At 37.8% G+C, this 21,266-nt stretch overlaps 1 protein-coding gene across 4 annotated transcripts; it reads right to left on the bottom strand.

The window, feature by feature from the left end:
* Window positions 1-1,428: 1,428 nt before the first annotated feature.
* On the bottom strand, window positions 1,429-20,289 carry LOC141599067 (transportin-1). Of its 4 annotated transcripts, none has more exons than XM_074418957.1 (30): window positions 20,001-20,289; window positions 19,468-19,668; window positions 18,522-18,809; window positions 17,274-17,363; window positions 17,074-17,151; window positions 16,915-16,995; window positions 15,613-15,663; window positions 15,390-15,475; window positions 14,855-14,921; window positions 14,187-14,243; window positions 14,070-14,099; window positions 13,924-13,983; window positions 13,649-13,759; window positions 12,663-12,776; window positions 11,231-11,329; window positions 10,892-11,017; window positions 10,740-10,814; window positions 10,570-10,641; window positions 9,567-9,677; window positions 8,570-8,653; window positions 7,808-7,915; window positions 7,035-7,136; window positions 6,893-6,955; window positions 6,742-6,816; window positions 5,787-5,858; window positions 5,575-5,699; window positions 3,896-3,947; window positions 3,731-3,799; window positions 3,594-3,653; window positions 1,429-2,091 (listed from the first exon to the last, which is right to left on the bottom strand). In XM_074418957.1, exons 2-30 carry the CDS (start codon window positions 19,651-19,653, stop codon window positions 2,008-2,010), a joined length of 2,676 nt encoding a protein of 891 aa, XP_074275058.1. In that variant the 5' UTR covers window positions 19,654-19,668; window positions 20,001-20,289; the 3' UTR covers window positions 1,429-2,007. The 4 variants fall into 4 exon arrangements, with proteins under 4 accessions (XP_074275058.1, XP_074275059.1, XP_074275056.1 ...); XM_074418958.1 differs by having other exon boundaries at window positions 19,468-19,663; window positions 20,001-20,092; XM_074418955.1 differs by having other exon boundaries at window positions 16,915-17,151; window positions 20,001-20,158.
* Window positions 20,290-21,266: the final 977 nt, after the last annotated feature.

Raw genomic sequence — 21,266 nt, forward strand, 5'->3', positions numbered from 1 at the left:
CTCTAGTTTTCTCTCCCCCTTCTCTCTAAAAAACAAAACCCTAAATCCCCCCCCCTTTGCTGCCCCCGTTCTCCTCCTTCCTCCCACCGCCACCCATCAACCCCCTACCATGTCGCCGGGGATGGGGTCTCTCAAGACCTTTCTCCGGCGACCCGTCTCCTCTCTTCCGATTAACCCTCCTCCCCTTTCTTACCCACACCCGGTTCTGGATCGTACGGGTCTGCCCGTTCCTCTCGGTCTGCGTGGTGTATGTGGGCTGTTCGGGTCTTATCGAACGAGTTTGTTGAGGTGGTGTGGCAGGGTGGTGCTTGGATCTGGCGGTGTTGTGGGTTGGTAGGGAGGCGGTGGCTTTCGTTGTTTTTCCAGTGTTCCGCTTTGTTTCCTTTATGTTTTTGTTTAATTTCCGCTTTCGTTTTTGTTTCGTCTCTCTTTCTGAGGGCTCTGTCCCCGTCTATCGGTGGTGTCCTTCTTTCAGTTTGAGAGCTTTCGTTTTCTGGTTCGTTTGCAGTTTTCTAATAAGTTACCAGAAGATCAGCGTTGTTATAGATCGTTATATGGTTTTACATATTTTGTCCGATTCATGGCTACAATCAATCACGTCAGAAGAAATGGATACTCGTCAAGGAAGATTCGGAGACCCTCTTATGGATGAAAGTCTTTTGCGGCGAATCGGTGATAGAGACTCTGTTGCAGTGTTTCATTCTTTGAACAAGAATTTATTTCCTATGGTTGTAATCGATTTGTATCCGATTGAGCTTGACATATGTTGTAGATGTCGTATGACTTTTTATTAATGATAATGATCTTTTCTCAAAAAAAAAAAAATACTACCAGGTCAATACTACTGACGGAACCTCGCCTTCTCGGCAACTTACTCTCCTGATCTCCTCAACAACTGCAGCAACACTATACGACTCACCAGCAAGTCAACAACCCACCACACACAGGATCGTCACATATATTTTTATTCCAAGTTAGTTCTTGCTATAATTATCACTCTCAGATTGAAAAGAAGAGTTATGACGGACATAGCCAATTAGGAACCATCACTGTCCACTCAAAGTTAAAAAAAAAAAAAGGAAATCAGAAGTTACGAAAGATCAATAACTAACCAAAGCCATTTCGAATGGTTCACCACAATCCGTAATGGTTCAGTTCAGGTGTACATTCCAAAATGCCAAAAACATATGACAAGTTCATCACTGGCTCGACCAGTACAAACTAAATTCCTTGTCGAAATTATGATGAGCAGTGATAGACATACTCAAATATCCAGCCACGATACAACAATAACTAAACCATCATGTGGGCTAGTGCCTCCTGGCTAAGTGGAACTGAAAGGGACAAATGCAGTAGAATTACTCGTGCTTGGAAACACGGAGACGGTAAATATCAGCCAAGTGCTGCTTTACAAAGAAAGTCACAGAGTTCAATAAGTCATTTTGCTTTGATACCCCAAAATTCTGTCCAATAACAATGTACCAAAAAAATCAAAATATTACACACCGCGATACCTCTATGAATAGTGAAAAAAATGTGACGTGAGGCTAAAGTGAACAAATGTATCTCTACAAACACAACAACATGCAGATGTTGCAGGTACAATTTGATTCAAACAAGGACAACTTTACCCTCAAAAATCCGTGAAGAAGAATTAATCATGAAGAATGTACACAAGCATGGCCTCTCTCCAAAACTGGTTAAAGAAGCCCAAAATCAAAATGTCACAGTGTATATATAACAGATCGCAAAAGTATACCCTACGCCAAGGTTTCATTCACTTCAAGGCCCCGAGGTACTAATGAGGTCCACTGTTGCACCTTGGCACAGCGTTGTTGCTTTGCATAAAATTGCAACCACGAAGAATGACCTTTTGGTGCATAAAGAATCAAACCTCTCAAAACATATGGGATTCATAAGAGATCGATCAACAGCTATGAAAGCACAAGCAAGCGCCCAATCTCACGAATATCGGCTATATTTTCGTTCAATGCTGATAATGAATCACTATATCTGATATTTCAACAGCTTATCCTTTACGGGTGCCTCCAAAGACAAAATCAATTGCTCCCATGGTCCAACTCCAAGCATCTAAAAGAAAACAGAAGTAAAATGCAACATTATAGCACAAGATTATCCCTCATTCATTTGAACACACTACATTTCAATATGACACAAGTTTCAAGGGGCAAGTGGAAACGGATTTATATGTTAAAAGCAGACGAAAGTGAATGCAAAAGCAAGTGTATGAACAACGGATCCCACATACTCGGACAAGTTTTATTGTCATATTACTTGCAAAATTTAAGTTCCATTTTCAATGCAAGCAGAGACTCATTAAGCTGTGGTTCAGGACTAGACTAAATTAGTTGCGTTTCTCCTTATTGTGTAGTAACAGTACCAACATAGGTTAAATAAATTTGAACCCTAATAACCAGACGTCTTAATCCCTTGAGGCACTACGACATTGTTATCTATCACTGAAATTTGTGGTGTAGTAGTGTATTGGTTTTCATGATACGCAAAAGAAAATGCAGTGAAACCAAATGATTGGAGGAAGCAGTAACTATCAAACATTCACAGTAATAAAATTGCTAACTAAATTTGTCGTGTTGTAGTGTATTGGTTTACATTCTCCACATAGGTTAAATACAGCCTGAAGTTCAGAATAGATATTATGTAGGTTTGAATTTACAGACGAAGGCTTTGTTGTGGCAGTACCATTTCAATATGATGCGCCATTTGTCCCCAACTAACAGTTCACATTTCAAAATTGGTTAATCAAAGGAATGTGATCACAAGCTACATCCACCCTCCAGCCTCACCACTTCCAACCTCCAGCTTAACCATCCCTACAATCACTCCAACACTGCTAACTCCACAAGCCTTAACCGCTATCGATCCCAGCTGACCATCTCCTAACTCCACTGTGGTGATCTCAACCCAACCAATCATCTCGCATACATATGGACCCTAGTGTAGTACACTTAGCCACGGTACTTCCACTCTAAGGGGGCTGGGATGTTACACTTAGCCACCCAAACCCAAGTCAACCACAGACCACATTCCAACCTCAACTACCATCGTCATCCCAACTAAATTCTAGCCACCGCAGTTGACCATGACCTAGGAACGAAAGAGAAATCTGTGAAGGGAAGAGGAGAAAGAAAGGTGCAAGGAGAGAGATAAATATCAAGAGGAGAATGAGAAGAAGGTTTACAGCAGCGATTAAAGGTGGAGGTTATAGCATCAAAGGATGGTGTTGGTTAGAGGAGGGATAGAAACTGAGAGAGTGGCAGGGGAGCCGTCAGTGGGCTTAGGTCATATGGTTGATTGATTTCGAGAGTGAGGTTAAATTAAAGCAACTTTTTACCCCACTTGTCTTGCAATACCTAAATGACCAATGCAAAAGCAAAAATAAACTTCAAAGTTCCATCGGAAGGAAGTATTGCACAACACCAAGTAGCAGCTATTCACACAATTTTATCCCACCACTACTCAGCACTTGTAGTTTGAAGGACATGACAGTTCACACTAAAAAAAAGGAAATTATAATTAGAGAATTCATGACTTCGGTAATCTAGCATGCGAACCTGTTTGTAACCATGTAACACCTGGTACACTTCATTGTTCAGATCTGGACTTCTTATTTCCTGAGATAAATATTAGCAATTAAGTTACTCAACAAACTTTCCTACTTCTACTACGGACAAGGAAGAACTCTTCTTACATGCCAGCTAGCTATTGCTTTCACCAAGTAAGGAAGTGAGCTTATAGCCGCAGAAGGATTCATTTTAACCTGGTTTAAGATGAAGTTTATAAGTGATTAGTGCGCTGAAGCCACAAAATTTTCACAAGTATCACCACCACAAAATAACTAAGAAAAAAAACTGACCATCGCGCATAAACCCCGAAATGCGTCTTCTTTCTCGATGTCATCACGGATCCTGTCATAAGTCAAGTAGATCAGTAGAATGCCAACATTCCTATCACACCTACAGAACAGATGCAGGCTTATAAAAGAACAAGCACACTCCAATGGCTATGACGTGTCAATCCCCTAACCGTTACTTTGAATATCATAACATTAACAGCTTCATGACTTTCTCTAAACTCTGAAGCATGAATTGGCAGAAAATATTCATCAAGATTGCTGGAGTTCTAACAATCTCGTTCCACAAGAATCTGAAGATTACATTATTTAGTCTGTATTGCGTCCTACCTTGATTACATAGAAGGCTGACGCATTGGGAACAAAGATGGATATAAGAAAATGTTGATTTCAAAGCTTCTCCCATTTCAGCTTTGCACATTACCGACTCGAAGCAGATCTTGCTGGCACCGTTAACGGGTTTGTGGTTTGCCCACATCTCCAAATTGGCCTTGACAGACCCATTTAGGAGGGATCAATGAGTTGTGTCTTGCCCATCCGAAAATTTGCCAAAAAAATTAATTTAAAAAAATATAATCGTGGAGTTAGCGACACAGTACGTATTTTTCATTTTTTTTATTATAGAATTATATGAAATGGAAGATACCTTCAACATGACAAACCACCCTAAACTTCTATTCCCCTTAACTTTTGCGTATCATTGCACCCAAACATTATTGATTGAATTCTAGCAGATACCTGAATCTGTCTACGTCTCGAAGTTTAATGTTTGAAGGCAATGAAACTTTAATAGGAAGGCAACTAAATACACCTACCTTTACATACAGTCCCTAATCGTAGGATGTTAAAAATACTAAATAAAACAAAGCCCTTGCTGTAATAGAAAAGTAGCTGTGCTCTACATTGTGCATAGGAGGAACGCAATTCAGAAAATCACGTTCTTTGGATTATGTTTGGCATGAATTTGTTTTTTCTAGATTCTCTAAGCTAAGACCACAGGTATAATTAAAAGGATACCAAATAGCTGTCTGCAGCAGAGTAGGACCCACTTGCAAATTTGCAAAAACACGGACTCCTTAAACATTTCACAAATTATTATTCAAGAGTCTACTGCATCTATCATCCGACTCCTTGAGTAATTCAAAAGTTAGAAAACCTACTTCAAAACACAACCTAAATTAATGGATGAACGCGGTCTAAACACAGCAACTAAACAAATACCACATTTCCCACCCCCACTTAAGTCGAAAAAGTAAACACAACATGCACAATTGTTCGAAAAGGGCAGCCATCAGATCATTTCGATCTAGTAGTTGAAAGTCATGAAGTGAGAGTATCAAGGTCGTCAACCCAGTGACTCAAAACCTCAAAGAAGGCTTGTGGCTAGGGTAACGAAAGCAGGTCTAACGTATGGAGACCGCAATCTTGTCCGTGTTAATTGAAAATATAGAGATGGTTCTAAATGACTATTGATTGAAAAATGTGTCAGAAATTGCATCAGGAAATTGCATCGACAGACAGCTACTTTACAATGTAAGAAGTGCTTCCAGTTTCGCAGGCCATTTTACATTACACTATTATATATCAAGGCCAAAGAACCTCCACTAAAGATGGAAATCTTTGCTAGGGGACATAAACAACAACAAAAGAACTGAGTAAAATGGTATGACAAAGAAACTCACATAGACAAAGCATTACACCATGGTTGCATAAAATGCTCCATATGTGGTGACACAAGATCAGGGCAGGCCCAGGCAAATCTTCCAAGGGTTATGGCAGCGTTCTCTACAAGTGACTTATTGAGTTCCTGGTGATAGTAAAAGCCAATGTCATTCCCGTAACAACTCTATGACACATCCTCAGACCTCAATAACAGACCAGTCAAGAGAGTCACCTCTGCATGTTGAAGTATTAGAACTAGTGAGGATACAACGGTCATGACAACCGGAGAAATCTCCTGTCGGACCTACAAATGTAGAAGATGAGCTGTGAATATTTTTTTAAGAATTGACAGCCAATAAATATGGCTAACAAGTCAATCCACAGAAAAAGCAATGTCAGTGCAAAAAGCTAAACTCATGTATTCTCTCCACTAGAAAAATCAATCAACCAATAATACATTACGGCAACAACTTGTATGCAATCAATATAAAACAAAAAAAAACAAAAAATGCTTTCATGAGTCGCAAGAGTAGTAATGTAGTACAGCTGAACTGCACAGAAGTTCACAACATGAAGCAGATTGTCAAAAATTGGTAAACAAAGAAAATACTAGCCAGAAGAGAGTATCTACTTTTCCATACCAAAAGCTATCATATTCTACCGTGTAAAACTAGAATATTATTGATCAATAGTTTGATTCATCCTAATAAACAATCCCTCCTTGGGTCGTACCAACAAATATATCCGGTCCACAGATAACCAAACAATAATCAGGAAGTGGCAGGCAAGATTCGGTCTTAGCCAACAATAACCACACCTAGATACGAGCTATGTTTAATCAACCATACATTCATACTCGAAAAATTAACTTATGTATAAATTCCTACATTCCCACATTGACTTTCCATCTTTGATTGTATATTTGCTTTATTTAAACGGTGTTTTCTATCCTTTTTCTCTTTTCCTTACTTTTTTTAACGGTTTCAGCATATTCGCCATCTGAAAAATAATTTTGGAGTGAAGGCTTTGTTGTTGTGCCGCCGCTGCCGCACAACAGAAGCAAACACCCATCTAAAAAATGGCAAATACAATAAGCTGCATCCACTAAATAATAAACAAAAGTGTCCCGTATCTATAGCATCAAATGTTTCCCATATTGTCAATGTCCTACCATGAGGGGAACATACCTTCACTGCTAATTCACCAATAGCCCAACAAGCATTATTTGCTACCGAAATAGTTTCCTTCAACTTGGACGTCTCCTGATAATACACATGCACCAACAGTGAGATTTTTATTCTTCGATTTAAAGCAAATAAGCAAATTAATTTGACCTACCAATTGCTTTGCTGTAACATCGAGAAATTGTGACAAACTAGGATGGAGGTGTATGGGACAAACCTGCCAAAGAGCAAAAGCAACATTAGAAAACAAGCTAAAAAGAAGTCAACTGTCGAGAAAAAATCAATCATCAATTTACCCTTGCAAGGTCACCAAGAAGAGCAAAAGCACTCTGTCGAACATCAGAAGAATCATCCATGCAGCATTGCAAAAGCAAATCCCTTAAAATACTTTGTGAAACCTATTGAAAGAATTGTAATACAAGAATTAGTGATAAACATAAAACTCCAAAACTAAAAGGAGGTGATTTCAAATGGTATGTTTGCACATTCTGAGCACATGCTTAAAAATCGATTTAGAGGTAACCTCTTTCGGAACATTTGGAATTACAGTTTTCTTGCTTAGAACAAAAATCTAGTAGTCTACTCGCTCACTGGACAAACGAATTTTGAATGAAACCTCGCATATACCTATGTACTTGGGCAGTTGGGCGTGTAAAATTGTATCAAATTTTTCAAAACAATTGCAGAATATTTTGGTTTAAAAGTGCACATTTTTCTTGTCCTGAACATACAGGCATATATACATATAAGACGCAAGAGGTATAAAATACAGGCATAGAAACATGGGCAGGACGCTATTATTTTCCTCCAGATTTCTCAGGATACTAATCAAGCAGATCTTCACCTTTGTAGCAACTTATAAAACGAGGTAAGCAAGATAGTGCATATAAATCACCTCCACAAGTTCTGAGACTTGTGAGTTGTGACTTACGATGGCGTTGCTTTTTTAGTTTTCCAAGAAACATTCAGTGATAGACTAAACAGTCAAAGAACAAAACTAACCATTGCAAATGGAATAAAAAAACCTTGTAAATAAGTAGCAGTAAATAACAAGAAGAAAAACAATTACCAAACTCTCCACGCCACTGCCAAGGCCCTCCACTAGTCCAGACAGCAGATCGAGAGAGCAAACAACAAACTCTCTATCATACGGAACACCAGCAGAAGATGGATTTGCCTGAGGTGGAACTAATATTAGAAACTACTTCAGATCAAGACTCCGGGATCCAATTATGCACTATCTCTGACAAGTAAAACGCGTTCCACATGCATACAAATTTCTTTGCCTCAGCTACTATATCTTGGCCTAGTAGGACAATCCAATAATCTTTATTTCTAGAATTTAAAAGAATCGAGGTAGACCGAGACGACGAGGCACAAGGCATAAAGCGAAGGCATACGCCTCTGGACAAACATCATATTTTCAAGCCGAATTATTATACCAACATAAAAAAAACAATTGTGCATCAACGTGTTTCTCTGGATTTTAAGAGGGGCTAACATGTAAGATACGCATCATAGAGTAAAGGGCAGGGAAGAACAAAAGAATTAAATGGTAAAGATATGGAATTTGCATAGCAGTGTGCTGGGCCTTGTGCACAAGGCACACCAAAGACACCCAGAGGAATTTTGACTAGTGTCTCACGGAGATTGAGCTTAAGCCTCCCCTGGGCACATTTTTTAAACTAAGCCTTATTCTTTAGATTTAAGTAGCAAAAACATGACTAAAAGCGCTCAAAGCAAATAGTCTTCAGCTAATCTGAAAGACAGTACTATAGAAGAAAACAGCAGTTAACAATTTTAAATAATTGTCAACACCAAATTGCACAACCTTCGCCATTTGTTGCGTCTGGATAATAAGTATGCACCTCTGGAACACAGGTTCGGCAAATTGAGAGAAACCTGGACCCAGTGCCTGGGAAATAAGAAACATCAGTTTTCCAATCTCTAAATATGCCCAGTACAGATCCTACAGGCTATTAGATAAATAAATAGACTGGATTCATAAACCACACTAACATAATAGTATAATACAAGGCTAATACATTCTAAGCCATACATTATATGAACATACATGCTAAGTGATATATAGCAGTATGGTACCTCAGCAAACAAACTGTTAGTTTCTTATTTCCAATTAAATTGCTTAAAAAATTTAACATTCCTGGTCGACCAGCATCAATAACGTATGAGCAAAGGAAGATGGTGGGATGAACTTGCCAAGCCTTTAAATTACTCCTTACAGTCCAAACAAATCACCCATGTTACGAATCCCCTCACATATTATTATTTATGAAATAGGGTTTGATTGGGGGATAAAAGGCAATACTCCACCCCAAACATCTGAAGAGAGACATCCCTTGCAGTTAGCTTAGCTGCTATGTTACTCGGACTCTCCTGATTCCCCCACGTACCAGTGTCCGACACTAGAAGGGTATGACACTTGGACACCTCATCTTAGGCCAAAATATGCATATATGTTTCATAAAAATGGCCGAGTCCGACACTTGGACATGCACCCGTGTTTGATACTTCTAAACGAATCTGAGCAACATAACTTAGCTGCCATTTCAACAGACTATATGCCTCAAATCCGTTTAAAATCATCATTAGTTACCGTCTCTTTGTAGTCAAAATATTTTTCACTAAATTCCCCAAATAAATGCAGAACATTGAGATATGGTCCAGGAACTTCTTTGAACAAGTAGATAACTTCGAAAATGCTGCCTTAGTGACTTCATGACATATGAAACAACAAGTAAAGAGAAACAGGAGTAAATCGGAAAAATATAAAGTTTATTAGCTACACAACATAACAAGGGATGTACCTGTGCGATTGATGTAAAGCACTCAAGCAGCGGGAAAATATCTTTATCAAAATTTGAAAGCTGCTGCCACTTCGCAATAAGTGGGGGCATCAAGATTTCTAGACACCTAGGCTGAAAGAATTCAAATATTTAATCAAATTGCCAACAGAAACCACACAGAAAACAAAAGACAGCAAAATAAATAATGAAAACTATTGCCCCATTTGCCTCAACGGCTTACGCTTATTGGCTTAAGGTGGTGCATGGGGTCAAATTTCAAAGCCTTAAATCTATGTTTTCAATGCAAAAAGGTGGGGCCTGTAACGAAATTCAGTGTCAAGAATTGACGTGGCCTGACTAAAACAGTGCTTCATCACAATTATACAAATGACAAACAATTTACTATACTGCTTGGTTTACTCCCATCTCTCCATATTTCTAATGGAGCCAAAGACTCATTACTCTTTGGTTCTGGATTATGATGGAGTAAAGCAAAATGGCTTACTAAAGTGGCTGCGCTTCTTTCTCTTGTGAAGTAGCAGTCCTTCGATGCAGTTCTCGACGCAATTTTCATCTTGGGTCATTCGGAAACAGCCTCTTTGTGTTTCTAACACACAAGGGTAAGGCTGCGTACATCCGACCCCCCCTTCCCAAGCAATTTGCGGGAGCCATTGAGGCACTGGGGTAATGTTTTTGTTGTAATGTTGTTGTTGCTTGCTTTACTCCCATCATATTCCAAAACCAAAGATCTATTGGAAATGGAAAAAACATCTCATTGCTTCATGATACACTTATTATTAGGTTCTTTTTTTATGCTGTCATCCACAAATGCTACAGCATTCCTAGGCCAACATTAACTCTCTGTGTGCAAGAACTATGAAATAAAATTCTGCACATTAATAATACTGTAATGGTGACATTTGTGATGATAGATACTATGACAGTTTAGTGATACATAATGAGGCATAGTGGCATACTGATACTCAAAAGCAGGAACCAAGAACTGGATTAGTGAATAAGCTACCTGATTTAACTCCCCTCCGACCGCATCAGCCAAAGTCCCAATGGCATCATACAGAATCCTCAAATTTTTCTTCTGCAAAAGTCCATAGAAACAAAACATGCAAAGGTTACCATCTACCTGAGAAGCCTAAGGCGGTGAATTAATAATTGCAACATTAAAAAATTGACAACCTGGTATTTCCCAAATGCAGACATTAAATGCTGCAATATAGTCTCTAACCGTGGTGCCAACTCTTCAGCAGCTTCCTGGTGGAGGACAGCCTTAGTAAGACTAAAAATCATTGAAAAGTTCAGAAACAGGCATACCATTCAAAAGCACAAACCTCTTCCAATGTTGCAAACGCTGAACAGGCTGCTTCCTGTACACGCTTGTTGGTGTCAAGTACTCTTCCCAGAATACCCATCAATACCTTCTCAAACTGCTCATTGCCCTTCGGATGGCCAATGCCCTAGAATAGTCAATTGCAAAATCAAACAAACTATACAGCTATCTTCATACAATATACTGTTGCTCTCTTTCCCGAAAGTAGACTAAGCAAAGTACTACAACTTTTGATGACACCATGACAGTAAAAGTAGGATATCATCAAAACCATCGACCCATTCATTATTTGGCCAAATCTAATTTTGCTGCTTTATGTTGAAAATAAAGATAATCATACCTGGACGATGAATCTGCTGAAACGAGAAAGGGTCCAGCATGAAATGCTCCTTATAAGAGGAAATTTATCATCTAATAGAGGAATGAGAAAACTGACAATCTGCAAACAGCAATGACAATAACAGAATGTATTAGCATGTAATATGCCACACTTCAAAACTTAAAATTTGTCAATTATGTAGGACTACCTTTTATATGCCACACTTCAAAACTTTAAAAAAAAAAAGGTTTAAAATTACTACTGCCTCCACAATGCAATGTTCTTCGCACTTCTTTCAGGATCACATCATCCTATATCTTTTCTTTCCATAATTGGCAATTATTTTAACCAGATTGTCCTGATGACTAATGCACAATTACAAAACAAGTTATTATAACCTAACTTTCAATCTCATTACTTTAGTTTATTAACTAATAAACATAACCACATTATAGGATAAAACCTAATTAAATACACTACTCTTTCTCTCCTCCAACACACAGTGCCCTTGCCATCCTCTCGCTTCTCTAACACCACCATATCCCAGCCACCCTCCTCTCCAACACACCAAAACCCTCTCAGTTCTCTCCAGCAGATCACTCTCCACCGTCTAGATGCCTAACGCCCTAACCTGTCTCCCCTCATATCTCCCTCACTCTTCCCTAGATCCCCTCCAAAACAGACAATACATCTCTACATCACAATGTTACCATTCTGGATCTCTTCCACCCACAAAGCCCTAGATTTACACCACCCTCAATATCCTCCCCCATCATTGACCGTAATGTGACCATCCCCTATTCCCTCACTCCAAACCACGGCGTCTCTCATCTCCTTCTCTCCACGACATGAACAAGACCTTCTACAGTCATACCCAAGCTCCCACCACTCTGTCCTCTACCCACTCTTAGTTGCTTTGTTGGTAAAAATGGCGGCAGTCCAGTATAGCTTTGGCGATGTGATGGGGTGGAAACTATAATAGAGACTATGGGATAGCTTGTGGGAGGGTGGGGGTATCTTTTAGGCCAAAGTGATTTAGTTGCTTATGTTATCCCACTTGCCCTTTGTTTTATAATATACTAATATCCTATCTAAAACTTTTTGCCATAAAGAACCGGATAGAACTCTAAAACAAAGAGAGAGGACTTTTTAGGGGTTTCTAGAGAAAAAATTACCAAGTCATTTTTCGGCAAATAGTTAATGAACTGACTGAATCTAACAAGACTAAATTATTACAGATATAAAAATAAAAAATATCCTGGACATTACACAGACAAAATCAAATCAAAAAGATCAAATAGCGAGGACAACACTTCTACATATCAGAACCAAAAAAAAAGACATAATTGACAATAATTGTAGGATGTAATGAAGACACAAGAAAAAATCACATAATCACAATCCACGTGACTCGCTTAGTCAAATACTAGAAGTATAATGAAAAGTAGATCACCTCTGGAAGAAGTTGGTATAAACCATTGAGGCAACCCTCCGCCACAGCACCGATAGCTAAAACCGCAGCTTCTCTCTGTTTCCAGGACTGATCATCATTATTTGATAAGTTGGCCTACAAACATTTACGGAACAAATCATTCTCATAGAATTTATTAGAGGCTAACCATCTATGAGTAAAAACAATCAACAAAATTTAACGCACAAAACATGGTCAAGGAGACTTTTTGGTAGAGCAAAGCAAAATAAAAAAAATGTTCAAAAATAGCAGAAATGTTTACAAAATTTAGCAAGTGAACCAAAGACACCAATCATCGAAGGCCACCATGCATACAGAAATCTTGGCACAAAATATATCAATGATTTTCCATTGTATTGATTACTAGCATGTTGAAAAAGATTGGTTTGGAACATCCAGCATACAATGCCGAGTTCAATAGCATAAATCAGTAGGTACTATAGAAGAATCACGAACATGTAACTCCAGATTGTGATTTTCAAAGAGAACTTCACTACTGACATCCAATATTCAATAGCATAAATCAGTCGAAAACCAATGGAAAATAACATGCTGAACATGTTGTCACAAAAATTATAAGAGCCTTCTTACGCACAACACACATACAAATTCAAAGCTCAATATAGGTTAAAACCCACTTTAAACACTAACATACAATACAATAGCAGGGTAAGGGGGGTCGGATGTATGCAGTCTTACCGTTGTGTTGGCATTTAGCAACACAAAGAGACTGTTTCTGAATGACCCAAGATGGAAATAACATACAATAAACTAGTAAAATTCAAACAAAACATGGAAATCCTGAAGTCCCATGGATTCTGATTCAATGGTAGAAAGAATCATGTGTCCCAATTTGTAATTCAGATACTCTAGAGGGCATATCCAGCTACAGTGTGAAACACTGTGTTCTGAAATAACCAAGGGTAAGAAATAAAATGAAATAAAGGAGCAATGTCAGTCTTATCTACCTGAATTAAAGGCATTAGTGTAGGAAGAATTTCATCCCCAAACATATTAGAGAGAATGTCTAAAGCAGCTGCACTGCATTTACGTAGATTCCACACATTGACGACATCATCCTACAAGGTCCACATCAAGGAAAGATGAGTAAGAAGAGAAGGTGAACTATATAAACTCTCGTGCAGCAACAAGAACTAAAATGACAAATCTATCATGAAATTCAAAAAATAAATAATAATGAAAAACTCAGAAGCACACAGAGTAACATCAGCTAGAAACATACATCATCCTCGACTTCGTCGGATCCATGCAATCGTGACGAGTGGAACCGAGGCTTCAAATCCTGTGACATAAATGTTGACAAAAGTTCCAAATGTCAAAGCACAGAACTCAATATTACAGATATTTGGTTATAATACTAAAAATAACCTGTTCACGATCAGGTACAGACTCGTCCTCCTGCAATCACACATTCAGATATCCCAGGTTAACTTGATGGCACGTAACTTATGTCTCAGTCTCTAAACAACAATACCAGAAACTCACCTCAGTTTCATCTAATGACTCGTCATCATCAGCGTAAACCATATTTGATAGCAAAACCTATCAGAACAATAAATCAGTTCACAACAGCACCGAAAAGTGAATGACTTTGAAACCATAAAATTGGTAAATGACAAGTGCTCCTATCATATGACAACTCTACTTAAAAACGTGAGTGTCATATAATGAATTAATGACCTCTCCTAATGCGACCTTAAACAAGTAATTATCTATTCAAACGGGGAACAAATCATGAAAAGCTTAGTTTTAAAAAGTGCGCCTCAGGCGCGCCTAGGCATGAGGTGCACCAAATCGCCTAAAGGTATCTGGAGCGCATGGATCCAAGGCACGTGAAGCGCAGCCAAGGTGCTTTACTATTAAATATTATATTTTTTTTTCAAATTCTTCTATTTTACCCTTCTCTTCTCCACCTACTGCTTGTCTGCTTGAGTCCACTTACAAATTCATGTTGCCCTCTTTAAACAAAAAGGGGACTATTGTTGGAAAAAAAGTTATTTGAAAATATAAATGTTCATTTGATAATCAATGTGCCTCGTGTTCATAAGGCACACGCCTTCGCATCGCTCTTCGTCGCCTAGGGACCCCATCGCCTCAGTGCACCTTGCGCCTTCTCAAACTAAGATGGAAAGTTAAGGTAGATGAAAGCTTACAGGAATAAGGTGTGGCAAAAACTCATGCAATTTCTCAGCCGGCAACTGCGCATCACAGTATGCAGACCTGCACCAAAATAAGTATAATGGAATAAGAAAATTGTGAATCCCTGCAGTGTGGTCCAAAGTGAAAATTAAAGCACATATTGTGGAAATGCAGACGCAGCCAACTCCAAGAAGCATACATTGAAGGAGGAATGAGAGCAGGCATAAATATGAATTACTAGATAGTAGATACTTCTCACATAATGGTGCCTATCACCTAACCAAACTGACGTTTATCAAAACTTTGGAAAATGAATTACAGCGACTTAATAACACAAGCCAGCACTAAGAAATCAGGGAGTTACACCGATAAGATTAGTCTGATTCAAACAGACGTGTTTTAAGATATATAATAGTATATTCACCATGGATTGCTAGAAATCAGGGCCTTACACTAGCTAGCAAAACCGCCTTTATAAAGAAATTATACAGAACAAGACATGTTAAACGGGAGGTGGGAAATGCTCACAAGCCACTATGGATAGCTTACCAAAACTCACAAGCTTCAAGTGCCACTTCTTCATCAGCATCCTTGTTGACTTGCAGCATGTACTCTATGAGGTTCCTCAAATGAGGCTGCAAATATAACATGGCAACACAGTGACCACATAGTTTGCAGTAAAGTGTCCGTGGAAGCACTAAATCCCTAATAAAGAAAGGTAGTGGAGAACTAAAGAGTTTCCAATGGGAATTCGTAGAAGCGGAATAATAACCTCAAGGACTGCGGGCTTCACTTCAACAAGCTGAACAAAAGCTGAACAGACCTGTCAATGAATAAGCAAAAGAACTTTTTTCAGAGTACGTACTACATCCATATAACATTAAGTGTAATAATCTTGGCAAGAATGGCTATATAAATGAAATAAAACCAAAGAAAAAAAAGAACAAAAAAGGGTATTATTTAAGATGCCAATAAAGTCATGGTACCCAATTTTGAAGGTCTAAAACAACAATCAAGAGTACAAAACTGCAGTTAGGCCAACTTTCCACTGACTAACTAACAACAATTTTATCACACATCACAAACCATGAAAACAATCTAACTAGCCAATGCCTTAATCAAGATATTTCTTGCTTGTTTGAGTTTGGATTAGGCATAAGTTGTTGAGAGAATCAAACCCCGGATCCCTAGCATAGTACCTAATGCTCTTGTCAGCAGTTGGTTGTACATGGCCTTTGCTAGATGATTGTCACATAAAGTCTACAACCTTGCTTAGCCTCTAACCAATACCCGACCAGATTTGAGAATTGAGGTGCTAGAGAGTCATAATTTTATTTCTTTTGGGCATCTCAAAATAATAATAGAAGGAAGACTTGTCAACTCTAGGCGCTTATTCAATTTTTCTCAATGTTACAGATGCTACTAACAGGTGATGAGGTAATTAGGAAGATCAACACAAATGGAATTCAGCAGCGCCATGTGTGCATTGTGTCGCCCGAACACCAAACCTGATGTGTGGTTGCTCATCTTAAATGGATACGCCTTTCAGTTGTATATAGGAGTAATGTGTCAAGCATAGGCTGAGAAAACCACAAGAGTTATTATGCAGGCCTGAGGGGGTTATGGAAAAGACAATTCTGTAGAAGGGTGTTTCATAGCAATGTTTTAGTAACTATGGTTTGTAAGGGACTCTCATGTGCTAGGGGAAATATCTCGCTCTGTTGATTGCCTACGGGGACAAGCTTTTTAACATAGTCTCTCTTTGGACCAAGGCTCTTACAGTATGAAAATCATGGTTTAGAATTTATCTGAGTTAACATGTAGTTCATTCTTACTTGGAGCGATTCCTCCATTACAGTGGCATTTTTCTAATCAATGAAATAATTCAGAAATTTTCAACAATCAAACTTTTTTCCATCCAAGCTTGGAAGATACAATAGAAGTTATCCTTGGTTGTTATTGGTTCTTGTGAAGTGTGATAAAATTCAAAAACTGCAGTTATGTCAACCTGCCTAGAATATGGTGTTTGAAAACTTAATAATCAACTAATGCTCAGCAAAAAAAAAAAACTTACCGATTTTCGCACCTCCGGAGCAGGGTCATTAGCAAGAAGAAACAAGCCGTGGAGATATTTATCCATAGAATTGCACAAATACTGAAAACACAATAGCAGAGAAGTGAAGGCTAGGTAGAGCTTAATCAGTGGACAACATAACAATTTCCAAACACTTACCGCTGGCATCAACATGATATACTGATTGACAGAATTCAATGCAAGCTTCCTCAGTAAAACTTGAGTTGATTGAAAAAACTGCAAATGAATGATAAGAGAGAAAATGAGAAATTGACAGTTGAGTTCAGCAGCATTATGATTCTTAAACATACTCCGTGGAATGGAATGGACATCTAGACAAAGGTAAATAGTGATAGTACCTCAAACAACTTTGGAAGGAAAACGTTGATGGGGCGTTCAGACATTCCCGGAACATCTGAATCAAGCACTTGAGGTACATCCTCGCAAATCTAATGCAAAGAAAAACGCGTCAATTTAAAATCTTATTAACAAGATGAAAATCTAATATTTCAACGACAAGCTGGAGGTGAACTGCAATAATACACCATAACTTTAAATAAAAATTTTCTTTAGAGCAAAATGACTGACAGCTCTAAAGCGCTTCCAATTTCCCTTAAAAAACAACTACCACTTGTTTTAATGATGATGGTAACAAGGTTAATTAATTGAAAAACGAGTATCAATATGAGAGTTGTCAGTTGAAAGTTGAAACTAACACTCAGTTAGAAAACTGAAACACATTGAACTCCTTCACAACATATCATTGGGAAACAACATGGGAACCATACAAAAAAAATTACATACACATCGCAGTTTTATATTTAATTGACAACCAATAAACAGGTGCAAATTATCATCTTAAGAACATTTTAATTAAATTTAATTAAAATCTTCATTGTATTAAATGATACATTCGCTTGATTATCAGCCCAGGTAGTTTTGTTTCTTTATACGCCACGATTAAACAAATTCAGAGACGCAAGCTTAGGGATCGAATGTCAGAAAAGAATCAAACAGATCTGAAATTCAAATGTAATACTGTTGATAAGTGTACTGGCATTGTTCAGAACAAACTGCTAGGGTGATTTAAAAGTGACATTAGAACCCACCCCCGCATAATGTCAAACGACTAGTTAAGTGGTACATGTGAAAATACAGGCAACCTTAGAGTACTAAGATCATCCATATTTCTACGTCTTAGACCTCCAAATAGCTCTGTGTACATATTCTGAGTCCATCCACCTCCTCTCTTTGTTTAAAAACCAAACCGACCTATTAGATGGTATCAAGTCCCTTTTAATATCCTCTTTTTCCACCTATCGGATCTAGGGAGGCAAAGGAGGAGATTGATAGCTTAATGCAAAATAATTCAATTGTAGGACTGCACTCACAAATTTGGCTCTAATGAAAAAACCTACGGAGGACCGCCTAAGACAGTTAGGTTGACGAGATAATAATTAAATAATGCGTGAACATGAGGCAATACCTAGATATCAAGTTTGATATTTAATACTCCAAAGAGGAACTCATAAGAAGATGATTTAGCAACATAAACTAAATGCTACTAATTGTAATATTTACATACAATAAAGGGTACTCGGTCATACCTTGGATAGAGCATCCATTGCACCTTCAACATGATTAATATCACCACTATCTAGAAAAGTCATAAGCGTACGTAGAAGTTCAGGCCAGCCAATAACTCCCACGAGTTGGACAATTGCACTTATGATGGTGCCCCCAGTGGTACGGATGTGCCTATCAGGAGATCCTAAACAAGGTAACAACACAGTCTTTATGTATTGTTGACTAGCAGGGGCCATAGATTTGAAAGCATTTCTAAGATTGTTCTTCAAAAGCAAGCCAGCAGCTTGCCGGACCTCCACTGGTTTCACCTGAAATGAGAAGACAAATAAATTAAAGAAGAAAGAGAGAATTCCTCTTGAAGGTAAAATGCCTTCAGATTTCAGAATAAATTACAAATATGTCATTTCTACAAAACAGGCTTAACTAGAAAAGGCAAAATGTAAGATTCATTTTTACAGTATGAAAAAAAAAAAAAAAAAAAAAAAAAGATAAAAGCAACAGCATCAATGGCTCCCGTAAATTGCAGGTTAAGGAGGATTATGCAGCCTACCTATAAAAAATTCAAATACTACTAAATTATTAAAGGGCATGGTTAACAACAACAGAATTTAAATAGTAAACCTAGGAAGAAACTAAAGTTCTCGTGAATTCAAATTGACCTTTACTTGACAAGTCATATATATACAACCTCCAGCTTAGTGAACATTAACAAAGTAAAAATTAACTCCGCAGCATAACACCCTACGAGGGCTACGACCATTGCTTCACAACATTACAAACATTGAAAAGAACAAATAAACATTTTAAATAATAAAGAAGCAAGGACCAGAAAGCCTTAATCCAAAGTGATTTGGGGTTGGCTGACATGAATCATAATGCAATGCCATCTATGACAATATATGAAGAAACAACGAATCAATGATCAACGAAAATACAATAATAAAGCAGCTAAGGTAGGGTAAATACTTCAGCATGGCTCAAAATGAAGGCAAGGTAGTTATTGAAATCCGGAAACTGAGAGTAATGCTGCAACTGCTGCCAAATCTGGGATTTCTCAGACGTCGAAACAGGAGATATTTGCTGCTCCAACAATCCACAAATTTCCTTAATCCCTTGCTCTTGTGGCTGCCATGAGGGACTACTTGCTGCCATCGCCGTCGTTCTCCACTAAACAAAACACACAAACAAACGAAACCCGGAAACAATCAATCCTCAAAACAACTCAATCAAATAGCGTAATCATTACTCCTTCTAACACAATCTTGTCAATCACATTTCAAGTACTACTAATTCAACAAAAGGTCAATCGCATTTAACTCTACACAGTACAAAACTCTGGCGAACTAACCCTAATTTAATAATCAACGGCGAAATTGGGAAAATCGTATAGCTACAGCAGAATCCAAAAAAATACTTCAAATTGAACAATTAACACTCAATTAAAGAGGGGAAATTACGTGAATTCGAACTAGAAGTAAGAAAGAGATCAGTTAATTTACCAGGTATTGATTGATATGATGTTTATCGACGATCTTCGAATTTCTAGGGTTTTGGAGGTATATGTGCTGCGACTTTTGTTTTGGGGGAAGACAGTAAGGATATCGGACTATCGGAGTACGGTTCCAGGTGAAGAATATAAAAAATGTTCTGTAAAAATAAAATTGTTTTCACTATCACTCGATAGGCTTTACGTTTGCTTAAACACAAATTCCACTCGAAAAATTACTCAGTAATACTCAGTATATAAAGAGCCTAATTTCTCTCCATTTCCTAAAAAGAAATGAAGGCAAGTTCATATTAATGGTCCGGATTGCATCTTGACAACATCTAACGGTTTTCAATTTACCCATAAAAATAAAGGAAAAATAGGAGTGTAAGGGATAATTATTTTTAAAATTGAGAGAAAGGAAATGGAGAGGATTCAAATCCGTATATAAATGGATATAAAATGGATTTAATGATTTATGGATTTTAAATAGCCGATCACGTTCGTTATGGGGCAAAGAAATTTCATACTCTCGGATTGTAGGAATGTCTTCCTCTCATTCGCGAATATGTTCAATATTTCCTTCGTTTTTTTTCCTAGTTCACTTTTTTACATTTACTCTCACGTCAATTTTTATTTTTTAAATTACACCCAAATTAATAGCTCAGTTTATATTTTGCACCCAAAATCTATTTCAGGCCATATTTCCGTCAAGATTCAATTTTTTTGGGTTAAAACAAGAATTTTGTCACGATTTTGCCCTTCCTCATTTTATGAAACATATAGGTCTGATTGTTCTTTCTCCTCATTCATTCTCTTCGTTATCCTTCTCTCTCATCTTCTCTAATTTGATTTCATTCATTGTGCTCCTCATCCTAACTATATCCCCATTTGGGGGAACTTACATAAGTCGGGTTTCTTTCTTGTTGATGTAAGATTTTGAGTGATTTTTTTTTTACTGTTTTCGAGATATACTCCAAAAAAGGCTGAAGCTTTTCATTTGTAAAATTGACGCATTTTTCAACCCTGAATGTTCCATTTGCATTCTTGATTCTTCTATCGGAAAATACTTGTACCTGTGCAGAGCGAAAAGTGCTCATTTTCCTTCTTGATTTAGCTAAGCTTCTAACCTGTGCTCAAGACAAGCTTTGACCGGATCTACTCTAATCGATTAGCTCTCTACTCCATGATGAACAATCTTTCAAATATATAAGCTCAATAATTCAAGTTACGAATATGACGGAGATTTGGGGGAATTTTTAGGAGGGAATGTTTTAGG

The sequence above is a fragment of the Silene latifolia genome, chromosome 9 (assembly GCF_048544455.1).
Source record: "Silene latifolia isolate original U9 population chromosome 9, ASM4854445v1, whole genome shotgun sequence".
NCBI lineage: Eukaryota > Viridiplantae > Streptophyta > Magnoliopsida > Caryophyllales > Caryophyllaceae > Silene > Silene latifolia.

Coding starts and splice junctions, on each gene's coding strand:
- LOC141599067 (XM_074418955.1), bottom strand. CDS start 19,653: ATGGCAGCAAGTAGTCCCTCATGGCAGCCACAAGAGCAAGGGATTAAG. Junction 15,664..16,914: donor CTCCGGAGGTGCGAAAATCG/GTAAGTTTTTTT, acceptor ATTCATTGACAG/GTCTGTTCAGCTTTTGTTCA. Junction 3,654..3,730: donor AAGCAATAGCTAGCTGGCAT/GTAAGAAGAGTT, acceptor TATTTATCTCAG/GAAATAAGAAGTCCAGATCT.